General features: G+C 21.4%; 1 protein-coding gene across 3 annotated transcripts in view; it reads left to right on the forward strand.

The window, feature by feature from the left end:
* Window positions 1–14,077, forward strand: part of LOC117171727 (DCN1-like protein 4) — a 39,856-nt gene that overhangs the window by 15,680 nt on the left and 10,099 nt on the right. For all 3 annotated transcript variants that reach the window (XM_033359289.1, XM_033359290.1, XM_033359291.1), the window contains 2 exons: window positions 3,911–4,274; window positions 12,904–13,111. In XM_033359289.1, the coding sequence (XP_033215180.1) occupies window positions 3,911–4,274; window positions 12,904–13,111 (572 nt within the window). The remainder of the gene's footprint in view (window positions 1–3,910; window positions 4,275–12,903; window positions 13,112–14,077) is intronic.

The raw sequence follows: 14,077 nt of genomic DNA on the forward strand, positions 1-14,077 counted from the left end.
TAAAATTTGTAAATTAAAATATAAAATTATTATCAAAAATGTCTGTGACATTTCATAGAGATCTGGTATCAATTATCAAAAATAATTAAAAAATATATAAAAGGACAACATTTTTGATAATTAATGAAAATTGATATCTTGACCCCAGAATTAATATTTTGTGCAATAAATATACGACCAAACCGTTGCATTTTTTTAACAACTATTTTAGACGAGAAACACTAACATAACGTAACCAAAACGTAACCAAAGAGATGAGTTTTGGACTAAAATGATAAGAATTTAACCAAACAAGTGAGTTTTCGACTAAATAGTTAAACTTTGAACCAATTAAATTCAATTTTCTCAACGAAAAATATAGTAATTGATAATTAAACGTAAAAAATAATTCTAATCTTAAATAAAAAAAGCTTGAATTCATCCAAAAAATATATTTGTATATTCCGGATTCATATTTTATAATTTTGAATAAACTTTAAAATTTTATTTCGAAATCTTAAGATCTTTTAAGTTCCAGTTTGAAAATCTTTTGGAATTTTTTAAAATCTTTTTAAATAGTATTAAAATAAGTTTTGTAAAATATAAAAATTTACAATTTATATAAAAATCTTTTTAAAAAAATGTTATTCTCTTGAAATGTTTGAAATTTCTAAAAAAAATTCTAAGTTTTTTGTTGTGGATATTCAAAATCTACATTTTTCTTAAATTTATTGAAACCTTAAAAATTTTAAAAATAATTTTATATCCTTTTAAAACATTTGAAATATTTTGTAATGTTTCAAGTTATTGTTGAATATTCTCTTCAAATTAATTTTGAAGATAAAAAATCACTTTTAATATATACTTTTTCGAATTTCAAATTATCTTTGAAATTTTTGGAAGTTTTAAATGATTTACATTTTTTCTAAAATTTTGTTTTCAAAATTTTAGTAATCATTTGAAATTTAAATAATATTTTGAATTATTTTCTTAAAATTAAAAGATCAAAATAAAAAATTAATTCAAATTTACACTAAAATCTTCAGAAACGATCCGAAATCACTTTGAATTTGAAATAATTTTTTAATCTTTTGAAAGCTGCTAAAACTTTGAAATATTTTTTGCAATAATCCAAGGGTTTTAAAATTATTTCTGAAAATCTTGCAATAATTTAAAAAAATTATTTAAAAACGTTGCAGATACTTTTTCGACGTCCTTCGAAATCTCGAAAGCTTAAAACAAACATTTAAAAATAAAACCGAGAATGAAATCTAAATCATTTTTTGAATTTTGACAGAAATGATATAGATTTTTAAATTACAATTTATCCTAAAATTAAAAAAAAAATCAGATTCATTTTTGACAGTTTTGGAAATCTTCTGGAAGGGTTTTAAAATCTTTTTAAATAGTCTTAAAATAAGTTTTGTAAAATATAAAAATTTTCATAAAAATCTCTTAACAAAATTTTTATTGTCTTGAAACGTTTGGAATTTCTGAAAAAGCTTCAAATATTTAAAAATCTACATTTTTCAAATTCGTTGGAACCATTTGATTTTTTAATACCATTTTGTATTTTTTGTAAACTTCAGAAATTTTTTGTAATGTTTCAAAATCCTGTGGAATATTCTCTTTAAATTAATTTTTCAAGATAAAAAGTCATTTTTAATATATATTTTTTCGAATTTCAAATTAGTTTAAAAATTTTTGAAAAACTTCTAAATATTTTTTAAAATGACACGAATTTTATCTGAAATTTTGTTTTTGAAATTTTAGTTAATCATTTAAAATTTTTAAAAATATGTTCTTAAAATTAATTGATCAAATTTAAAAATCATTTAAAATTTTTACTAAAATCTTAAGAAACAATAAAAAATCAATTTAAAGTTTAAATAATTTTCTCTTTTTAAAAGTTCTAAAACCTTGGAATATCTTTTTCAATAATTCAAGGTTTTTAAAAATATTTTTTTAATCCTGCAATAATTAAATAAATTATTTTAAAATGTTGCAGATTCTTTTTCGACATATATTGAAATCTTCAAAGCTTAAAATTCATATTTAATAGTAAAACAGAGAAGAAAATCTATATCATTTGAAATTTTCCCAGAAATTTTATTATCGGCACCGGTAATTAGTTTTTTGTCGGTGCCTATTTTATTTTAATCTACCATTTATTTAAAGTTTCATTTTTTTTTAATTTTAATTTATTTTTGATTTTTTCAAACCTTCATTATATTTTTAAATTATTCTAATTTCTCCTAAAACATGAAAAAATCCTGCAAAAACAAAAAATGACCTTGAGAATATTCTAGATTCCTTTTGACAATTTTGAAAATCTTTTGAAAGGTTTTTAAATCTTCCTAAACAATTTAAAATCTGTTTTGTAATATTAAAAATTATTTGAAATTTTCCCGACTATATTTTTAAAAATTTATGTTCTTCTGAAACTTTTGAAATTTCTGAAAAACCTTTTAAGTTTTTTGTTGCAAATGTTAAAAAATCTACATTTTTTAATTTGTTAATATATACTTTTTCGACTTTCAAATTACTTTTGAAATTTTTTGAAAAGTTTAAATATTTTTATAAATTATTTGAATTTTTTCTAAAACTAAATCAGTAAATCATTTGAAATGATTAAAAATATTTTCTTAAAATTGAATGATCAAAATTAACAATCGATTTAAATTTTCACTAAAATCTTAAGAAATAATAAAGAGTCAATTTAAAGTGTAAATGATTTTTTCATCTTTTTAAAAATCCTAAAACCTTGGAATATCTTTTACAATAATTCAACGTTTTTGAAAATATTTTTTTCAATCCTGCAATAATTACAAAAATTATTTTAAAATTTTACAGATTCTTTTTCGACATATTTTGAAATCTTCAAATTAATATTAGATAATAAAATAGAAAAAAATCTAAATCATTTGAAATTTACCCAAAAATTTGATTGTCGACACCGGTAATTATTTTTATGTCGGTGCCTATTTTATTTTAATCTACCATTTATTTTAAGTTTCATTTTTTTTTTATTTTAATTTATTTTTGATTTTTTCAAACTTTTAAATATATTTTAAAATTATTCGAATTTCTCGTAAAATAAAAAAAAATTCTGCAAAAACAACAAATTATCTTGAAAATATTCCAGATTCCTTTTTGAACATTTTGGAAAGTTATTAAATCTTCTTAAACAAGTTAATATCAGTTTTGTAAAGTTAAAAATTATTTGAAATTTTTCTGACTACCTGTTTACAAACTTTTATTCTCTTGAAACTTTTGAAATATCTTTTTTTGATATGAATAAATTTTTTAAACCTTTTTATATCTTTTTAAAACTTTGGAAATGTTAATTTTTGAAGATAAAAAATCACTTTTAATATATGTTTTTTCAAATTTCGAAAGCTTTTAAATATTTTTAAAAATTATTTGATTTATCTAAAAATTTTTTTTTTTTCAAAATTTCAGTATATCATTTGAAATGTCTTAAAATATTTTTAAATATTAAAAAAATTAATTAATCAAAATTAAAAATAATGTTAAATTCTCACTAAAATTTAAAGAACCAATTAAAAATCAATGTAAGATTTAAATTATTTTTGAATCTTTATAAAACTTGTAAAACTTTGGAATATCGCTTGCAATAAATCAAAGTTTTATAAAAATATCTGCAATAATTAAAAACAATTGTTTAAAAATGTTGCCGATTCTTTTTTGACATATTTTAAAATCTTCAAAGCTTAAACTTAATACTTTAAAATAAAATGTAAATGATTTTAAAATTTTCCAGAATGTTACCTATTTAATTTAAATTTTTTATATATAATTTTTTAAAAATATTTGTTATTATTTGTTGAATGCCTATTTGTTTAGATAGAATTTAGTGAAGATAGTTTCAGATTAGTATTAATTATAGAATATGTTGTTGTGTTTGCAGTGCCAGACGGTATACGAAAACAGAAGATGTTTCGAGTACGGCATTTTCACAGAAAAAGTGCATCGCGTGGTTTCGCGAGTACACGACTCCCGATGACCCAGACACACTTGGTCCCGAGGGAATGGAAAAGTTTTGTGAAGACATTGGCGTGGAGCCGGAAAATGTGGTGATGCTCGTTTTAGCGTACAAAATGAATGCGCGGCAAATGGGCTTCTTTACAATGAACGAGTGGCTGAAAGGCCTATCAGAATTGCATTGCGACTCAATAAACAAAGTACAACACAAACTCGAAACCCTGAGGAACATACTCAATGATCCTCACACGTTTAAGGGGATTTACAGATACGCTTACGATTTCGCTAGGGTATGTTTATTTTATTTATATCGTAATTATAAAACGAGGAAAAAGATGATTATTTTATTATAAATGCAGACATCTATCAAATTCAATTAACAAATATATTAATATATTATTTTTATTAATTTTTTTAGCCATTAAAAATGTAATCGTGTGGTTGAAGTTTTATAAATTGAAGGCTTTTATTAAATTAAAAGTTTGTTTAAGTATAAATTATTCAATTTCTAAACCATTTAATTTGAGTTTTTTTAATTTATAGAAAGAATCAATATTTAGTATTTAACAATATTTTACTGTTCATTTAAGACAAGTCAATTCAAACTAAATATTCATAAGTAAGCAATTTTAAACTTAATTTTTGTGCTAAGATAGATTTGAATCTATAGAATTTCGAAGAGCTTTTAAACTTTTAACGTTCCAACTTTAATTCTTCTATTTAAGAAATGTTTAATTTGTAAGTAAAATTGTTACATTTTGTCGCATAAATAACAATGGAACGCTTATTATTTGTAGAAAAACTTTGAGTATTTTTAAGAGATATTTAGAAGTTTTGAAAAGATTCAAAATTAATTAAAAACTTGAAATGATTTCAATTAATTTGAACGAAGTGTGTTAACATTTTTTTCCGAACTTCTAAGTATATTTTAAAATTTTTCGTACAATTTTTGAAAAATCTTGCAAATTAAAAAAAAAATCCTTAAAATCTTCCACGTTCTTTTTTGATCATTTTTGAAATTTCTTAAAATCTTTTTAAATTTTCTGTTACAATAATTTTTCAAAATGAAAAATCATTTCGAATTTTACTAAAAATCTTAAGAATATGTTATTATTCTTCTAAAGCTTCTTACAATTCTTAAAAAGATTCTAAATTTTTTATTTGAAAGCTGCAAAAATCGACATTTGGTTTTAAATCCGGTTGTGGGTATTTGCACCAAAATTTCGGTATGAATAGCCAAATTAAAACTTAAATATCTCTCAAAATTACTCTATTTTTTCCACAAATAATAAGTTTTCTATTATTATTTATAAATTAAAATTTTAAAGATTTTTTTTCTAAATTTGCAGGATTTTCTAAAAGTTGTAGGAAAAATTCAATTCATTTTAATATATATTTAAAAGATACGGAACAAATTTCAAAAATGATTTTAACTTAAATTAATTTAATTTTAATTTTATATGAAAATAGTTTAGCTTCTAATTTAAGAATTGTTAATTGGAAAAGAATTATTTTCGAATTTGTAATGTGTCTAGCTTAAAATATTTGAAATAATTAAAAAGATTAATTTAAAGTTCATTACTTGATTCTTTAATTTAGAATATTAAAAATGTTAAAGTGGATTTATATTTTTGGAATCTAATCTGAATCTTTGAACTCTATAATTTATAAAAGTTCTAAGTTTTGCAGTTTATCTATATTTCATTTTAAATTGTTCAATTGAAAAGAGTTAGTACCTTTCATTTTATACTTCTAAATTATTTATCATTTGAATAGATAATTTTTGAATTGAAAAAATTTTTAAATTCAATTTAAAAAGTTTAAAATTCAAGAGTTCCGCTTTGAATGCTTTAATTTGTTGTTTATTACTTTAAATTGAAAAATTTTTCGAATAGACTTTGATTTTTTCAATTTCATTGACCGCGACAAATATTTGCGAACCGCAAAAAACCGGTAAATGATCAGGAATTTTTTTCTTTGATTAAAACGGCCACCCTGTTACCTTCCTGAGCAGAAATTAAATCTTTTTTTTTATAAAAATGCAACTGTTTGATTATAAATTAAGCTGTTATAATATTTACTTCAAAACTGAACTATTTCGTAGAAAATTTACTTTTTGTTTAAAATTTATATTTTGCTGTTGAAAAATCAACTGAAATATTTTCTGGGTGAAAGTTCCACTTATAAAAAACAAATTGTTTTTTATCACAAATTCATCTGTTTTAGTACCAAATTGATATTTTTTGGATAAAAATGAAACTATTTGGTAGAGAATTTAACTATTTTGTTAAAAATTCATCCTTTTTGGTTGAAAAAATTCGTCTTTTTGGATTAAAAATTCAATTATTTTCGTAGAAACTTATTTTTTTGTTATAAAAATTCAATTTTTGATGTTACTGAGTTAACTGTATTTTTTTAATGCAAACTCAAATTTTTTGTAATAAAAAATTCTTCTGCTTTAAGATAAAGTGAATAAGTCATCCTTTTTGGTTAAAAATTCGTCTTTTTGGATTGAAAATTCAATTTTTTTGGTAGAAAATTATTTCTTTAAAAAAAATCATAGTTTGATCGTGAAAACTCGACTAAAATCTTTTTTAACAAAAAATTCAACTGTTTTTTGATAATTTATCTTTTTTAATTGAAAATTGAACTACTTGGGTCAAAGTTAAACTAAATTGTGAAATTTTTTTATTGAAGGGTTATGTCTGGTTTAAAATTTAACAGTTTAGTGGAAAATACTTTTTTTTTGTTTATAATTCATTTATATTTTTTAGTTAAAATTTCGCGTCTTTTGTTGTAAAAAATAATTTTTTTGGTTTAAAATTCCCTTTTTTTTGCGTAAAAATGCAAGTTTCATGGAAAATTAACTTTATGTTTAAAATTCTTATTTTGGTGTTGAAAAATGTACTGAAATCTTTTCTGGATGAAAGTTCAACTTATAAAAAAAAATGTGTTCTTTTTTATAACAAATTCATCCTTTTGCAGTACAAAATTTAATCTTTTTTTGATAAAAATGCAACTATATGGTAGAGAATTGAACTATTTCGTTATAAATTCATCCTTTTTGGTTCAAAAAATTCGTCTTTTTGGATTGAAAATTCATTTTTTTTTCGTTGAAACCTTTTTTTTTTGTTACAAAAATTCAATTTTAGATGTTACTGAGTTAACTGGATTTTTTTTTGGATGAAAACTCAACTTTTTTGGTAATCGTGAAAAATATACTAAAATCTTTTTCAACAGAAAATTCGACTATTTTGTTTGAAAATTTATCTCTTTGATTTAAAACTTTATCTGTTATAGAAGAAATTAAATTTTTTAAAATGAAAATGCAACTTTTTGGATAAAAATCGTCTCCTTTCGTTGCTTGATAATTCAACTAATTTTTTTAAAACATTTGGTCAAATCGCTTTGTTAAGTAATCACTTTTTTTGTCAAAGATTTATATTTTAAGTTGAAAATCCATTTTGTTGGTTGAAAATTTAATTCTTTTGTTGGAAATTAATCTTTTTTAATTGAAAATTAAACTACTTGGGTCAACATTAAACTCACTGTGACATTTTTTTTATTGAAGGCTTATACCTGGTTAAAAATTTAACTATTTATTGGAAAATACTTCTTTTTTGTTTGTTTTAGAATTTATTTTTTCACAGAAAATGTAACTTTTCCATTTTTTTAAGATTGATATTTTTTAGTAAAAATTCGCTTTTTTTGTTGAAAATACTTTTTTAGTTTGCAATTCCCTTTTTTTGCGTAAAAATGCATCAGTTCGGTGGAAATTTTTTTGTTTTTTGAAGTCATATTTTTTGTTTGAAAATTGAATTTTTGTAAAGAAAATTTGTCTGCTCATTTGAAGGTTCAATTCGTCTTTTTGTTTTAACTATGACACGTTTTCGTTGGAAATTTTTTTTTTTAGGTTGAATATTCAACTATTATGTTAAAAATTCAATTATTTTGTTGAAAATTCCAGTATTTTTTAAAGATTTATCTTTTAAGTAGAATTGGAAAAATATTTTGTTAAAAATTCATCCTTTTTAGTTGAAGAAATTCGTCTTTTTGGATTGATGATTCAATTTATTTCGTAGAAACTTATTCTTTGTTACACAAATTCAATTTTTGATCCTACAGAGTAAACAAAAATTCTTCTTCTTTAAGACAAATTTCACATTTTTTTGATAAAAATGCAATTATTTGGTAGAGAATTCAAAACAATTTTGTTTAAATCTCATCCATTTTGGTTAAAAATTCATCTATTTGGATTAAAAATCCTATTTTTTTAGTAGAAAATTATTTCTTGTTTAAAAATTCATATTTTGATCGTGCAAAGTCAACTCAAATCTTTTTTAACAAAAAATTCAACTCTTTTTTTTTTTTGAAAAATTATCTGTTTGATTTAAAACTTTATCTTTTATAGAAGAAATTTCATTTTTTTAATGTAAATTCGACTTTTTAGTTAAAAATCATTATTCCTTGCTTGATTATTCAACTAATTTTTTTGTTTGTTTAAAATTAATTTTTTAACAGAAAACGTAACTTTTCCATTTTATTAAGGTTGATATTTTTAGTTGAAAAATCGCCTTTTTTGTTAAAAAAATAATTGTTTAGTTTGAAATTTTATTTTTGTTCGGTAAAAATACATCAATTTCGTGGAAAAATTAATTTATTGCTGAAAAGTCATATTTTTGGTATGAAAATCCAATTATTTTAAAGCAAATTTGTCTTCTGGTTTGAAGGTTTGGTAGTTTAGATAAACTTTTATTTATTTTTTTCAGTGAAAAATCTTTATTTGTAGGAAATTCGTCTTTTTGGTTTTAAAATTCTTTTCTTCTGTTGCATAAATTTCATTTGAAAATCGAAAATTTTTATATTAAATACTGTTTTATTGATAGTTGGCGAATTTTGAACAAATTATTAAAATTTTCGATTAAAAAAATTAATTTTTTACCCAAAAACAAAAATTTCAACTGCAATTATGTATCTTCAACCAAAAAAGGAACTTTTAAGAAAGTGGTAATAGTTGTAATAGATGATATTTCAATAAAAATAGTTTTTAATTAAAAATAAATTAGTCAAATTGTTGATTTTCTTAACAAAAAATACGAGTTTTCAAGAAAACAGTGAAATTTTCAACAAAATCTGTAGTGAGCCCAAGGCCTGCAAATGGGTAAAAGTAAAAAAGTTGACAATCTTTTATGGAATGTTATGCGCTTGTGTTTGAAGGAATATTTTCTGAAAAATAAAAAATATTTAATAAATTTTCGGAAATCTCTTCAAGTTTAACATATTTTTTATCTCTAAAACTTCTAAAATTTAAAAATATTTTTTAAATTGATTTGATTTTTTCGTAATTTTTTTTTTTTGAACTACAAAATTTCATTAAAATCTTCTAGATTCTTTTTTGTCAGCTTCGACTTTTTTGAAATTTTGCAAACCCTTATAAAAATATAATTTTTTGCAAAATTGTTTGAAATCTTTAAATATAAAATTGTTTTGTTAATGTTTTCAAAACTTCTTGACCTTCTATATATTCTAAAATTTATCGACTTTCTCTTAACATTAAAAAAAAAAACAATTGCCTTAAAATGTTTTAAATACTTTTTGAGAAATGTTGCAAATTTTTTATACTAGTTTGAAATCTTTTTAAATATTCTCTTCAAATTCATAAAAAAAAGAACATTTTCTGCAAATGTATAGAAAAATTGCCTTAAAATTTTTCAGATACTTTTTTGACAATTCTTGAAATTTTTTAACTCTTTTGAAATCGTTTGTAATATTAGCTTAAAATTAATGTTTATAAATAAAAAATAATTTAAAATTTTCCCAGGAATTTATAGAAAATCTTTTTTTTTTTTTCCTTTAAAAACTATAAAAATTCATAAATAGCTTCTTTTTTCAGTCTTCAAGCGTCTAAATTTTAAAGAAAATTAAAAAAATTTAATTATTTTAGAATCGTTTCTCAATTTCCTTTTATATCTTAAACTTACTAGGATTTTTTAAAATAAAATTGTGTTAACCTTTAAAGTTGCTAAATTTGTCTTTAAAATCTTTTACATTTTTTTTTTGAAATTTTAGGAATTTTGTCCAAAAAAATTCTTTTTTTGATACAAAATTAATCTTTCTTGTTTGAAAATGAACTTTTTTGTTGAAAGTTAATCTATTCGGGTTAAAAGGGGATTAATTTTGACTTGAAATCTTAGATTTCAAGTCAAAATTTCTTCAAGACAAATTAATATTACATACAAAATAAGGGCACGAAAAAATTAATAAAAGAAGATTTCTATTCTTATAATTATTTGTTTAATTAATTGTATTCTCGTAGAAAATAATAATAATGAAATTACAATTTAAGAAATTAAATCCAGAGTAAATCAAAATTTAAATTCTTCAGGGTCCAACTCTTAGAATTGACTAAAAGTCCTTGGAAATTTAAAAAAAAAACAAGAATTTAACTATAAAATTTGTACAACAAAGTTTTCTCTAGTTTATTAAATTGTTTCTGTAAATCAAATTAAAAAAAAATCTAGAGAAAGACAAATTTTTAATTTATTTATATATTTTATTTTTATTTTGGTTTTTATAAATTGAATTGAGGCATTTGAGAATGTTTTGTCCAAATCTTTTTGGATTCTCAAATTTTTTAATATCCAAGAATTTCATAGAAATAATTGTCATTAAACACAAAAAAATTATAATTATAAAACAATAGCGTTTTGTTTTTTATCTTTCAAATAATTATTTTCACACTTATTGTATTTACCATGAATAGAAAAAAAACAGGATGGCCGCTGGACCGGGAAACCGGGAATTTTACAAATTTGTAGAAGAAAAATCTGTCCACGTTCGATTTCAACAGTTTTTAAATAATTAGTTGGATTATTATGTTTTTCAATCATGCTATTATTTAGCTTACAATGCGTAATTCAAAATTTGTTTACATTAAAAATTTTCCATTAAAAATTTTTATTTTTAAGCTTACATTTTTAATTAAAAATTTTTTTTAAAATGCTTTCTTAAAGACTCGAACAAATGAAAAATAAAAGCCTTTGATGTTGAACTTTTGGATAAAAAATATTGTTATTTAATAAATAAATAAATTTTTGTAATTCATCTGTGCTTTAAGTAATAAAAAGTGAATAAAAACGATTTGACAAAACGATTTTAAATCAGTTCAAAATTTAAGAATTTTCAGATTTCAACGTTAAAACTTGAACGGTTTCAATTTGAAAGTCTTCGTCATTAAACAAATGTGAACGTGTGACTGCAAGTTTATGTTTAATTGTTATTTACACATCCAAATTGTTAAGAAATTTTCTAAAATTTACAGGATTTTCTGAAAATTGTAGATAAAATTCAATTATTTTTGACAGTTAATTAGAAGTTCCGAAAAAATTTCAAAAATAATTTTAAATTTAAAATTAATTTAAAACAGCTTCTAGATTTTTCAAGATTTTGAAATAAAATTTTGAAGCTTTCCAAGGATGCTTATAAGCTATTTTCTACTTAAAAATAACTTCATAATAATATATTCTTAATTAAAGGATTTTATTAAATTTAAAATATTGTTTCAGTCTAAAATATTGTATTTTAAACCCATTCAATTTGAAATTTTTAATTAAAAAAAATACTAATGATTGAATATTTAGCAATATTGCAATTTTTATTCAAGACAATTAAATTGAAACCGAATATTTAAAAGTTAAGAATCTTCAACTGAATTGTTTGACATAGAAAACCTGGAATCGTTAAAATTTCGAAGAGCCTTTAAACTTTGAGCGTTGCAATTTTAATTGTTGTATTTGAAAAATGCCTTATTTGTAATTGAAATTTTTTAATTTTGATGTATAATTTACAAATAAACATTTGTAGAAAAAATTTGAGTAATTTTAAGAGATATTTAGGAGTTTTAAAAAAATTAAAAATTATAATGCAAATTTTAGTAAAGTTTTCTTAAAATCTTCTAGAATCTTTTTTGAAAATTTTGTTTAAATCTTTGAAAAACTTTTAAAATATTCTCTTAAAATAATTTTTCATTTTGAAAAATGAGTTTTAATTTTCCTATGAATCTTAAGAAAATGGTTTTATTATTTTGAAGCCTTTCACAATTCTTGAAAATTGTCAATTGTTATTTATATATCAAAATTGTAAAGAAATTTTCTAAAATATGCAGGATTTTCTAAAAATTGTAGAAAAAAATCCAATACATTTTGACAGATATTTAGAAGTTCTCAAAAAATTTCAAAAATAATTTTTAATTTAAAACAAATTTAAAAGAACTTTTAGATTTTTTAAGATTTTGAAATAAAGTTTTGAAGCTTTTTCAAGGACGTTTAAACTATTTAAAAAGAAAATAATTTAATTTCTAATTTAAGAAGTGTTTAGTTAAAAATTTTCCAATTTTTCAGTATTTAATTTTTCTAGCTTGAAATTCCTTAAAATTATATAATTTTAAAGTTCATTGATTGATTTTTTAATTTAGAGCATTGAAAATGAAAACGTGGATTTGTAGTTTTTTATATTGAAAAATGTTAGTACCTTCAATTTTATACGCGTAAATCTATTGAACATTGGAATACAAAATTTTTTAATTAAAAACTTTTAAATTTCAATTTTAAAAGTTCAAAATTTCAACAGTTCCACTTTAAGTGCTTTCATTTTCAGCTCAGTTTTTATTGCCTCAAGTGGAAATTTTTTAAACTTTAGTGTTACATTTTTTAAATTTGATAGACCGTGAAAAATGTTTGCGAACCGGGAATTTATTTCGTCGATTAAAACGGCCACCCTGAAAAACGTTTAATGTTAATTTGAAATACTTTTTTCCATTCAATTAAGAAGCGAATGATTTCAACTTTTTAATTATTCACTCAAATGTATGTGTATATATGTCTGAGGTAAATTTGGAAGAATTTAAAACTATTTTTTCAGGATAAGGATCAGCGAAGTATGGATATGGAGACGGCAAGAGTAATGTTACAATTACTACTGGGGAAGCATTGGCCCCTGTTTTCGCAGTTCGCACAATTTCTCGATCAGTCCAAGTACAAAGTGATCAATAAAGATCAGTGGTGCAACATTCTGGAATTCTCACGAACGATTAGCCACGATCTGTCTAATTACGACTTAGACGGAGCTTGTAAGTAAATTATATTTTAATATCAATATTTACACTCTTTCCACTATTCTTCTCTTTTCCGATTTTTTAAAGTAATTTTTCATTTCCTTACTTTCAACAAACTCAAGAAATTCCTACTGGTTTTGGTTGAAAGTTAATTTTTTTAAATCGAAAAGTCAAAATTTTATTTCAAAATCATAAAAAGTCTATAAGTTGCTTGAAATTTGTTTTAAATTTAAAATTATTTAGGAAATTTTTTCAGAACTTCTAAATATCTGTCAAAATGAATTGAATTTTTTTCTACAATTTTCAGAAAATCCTGCCAATTTTAGAAAATTTATTTACAATTATGATGTATAAATAACAATTAAACATTTATTATTCGTAGGCGAAATTTGAGTAATTTTAAGAGATATGTAGAGGTTTTGAAAAGATTCAAACTTGATGTAAAACTTGAAATGATAACCTACTATAAAACAAAATGTAGATTTTCGCAGATTTTAAACAAAAAATTAGATTCTTTTCAAGAATTGTGAAAGGCTTCGAAAGAATAGAAACATTTTCTTAAGATTCATAGGAAAATTGAAAATAATTTATCATTTTGAAAAATTATTTTAAGAGAATATTTAAGAAGTTTTTCAAAGATTTAAACAAAAATTTCAAAAAAGATTCTAGAAGATTTTAAGAAAACTTTACTAAAATTTGCATGATAATTTTTAATCTTTTTAAAACTCCTTAAAAATTTGTGTTTTTTTTTGTTTGATTGAAAATTAACTTTTTTTTAAACTGAAAATTTATTGTTTTTAGTTGAAAACTCAATAATTACAGTTTTCGTTGTGCATTAATATTTTTGTTTATAATGATAACTACTTGGTTAAAAGTTTAATTACAGTCTGTCAAGTTAGAGCGTGGGTGGCTTTACTCGCAGTCGGTAAGGTGTATCGACATGATTTTGGTGTCAAAATATTAAGAAGAGCTCCCTCTTTC

This window comes from Belonocnema kinseyi, chromosome 4 (genome assembly GCF_010883055.1).
Source record: "Belonocnema kinseyi isolate 2016_QV_RU_SX_M_011 chromosome 4, B_treatae_v1, whole genome shotgun sequence".
NCBI classification, from domain to species: Eukaryota; Metazoa; Arthropoda; class Insecta; order Hymenoptera; family Cynipidae; genus Belonocnema; species Belonocnema kinseyi.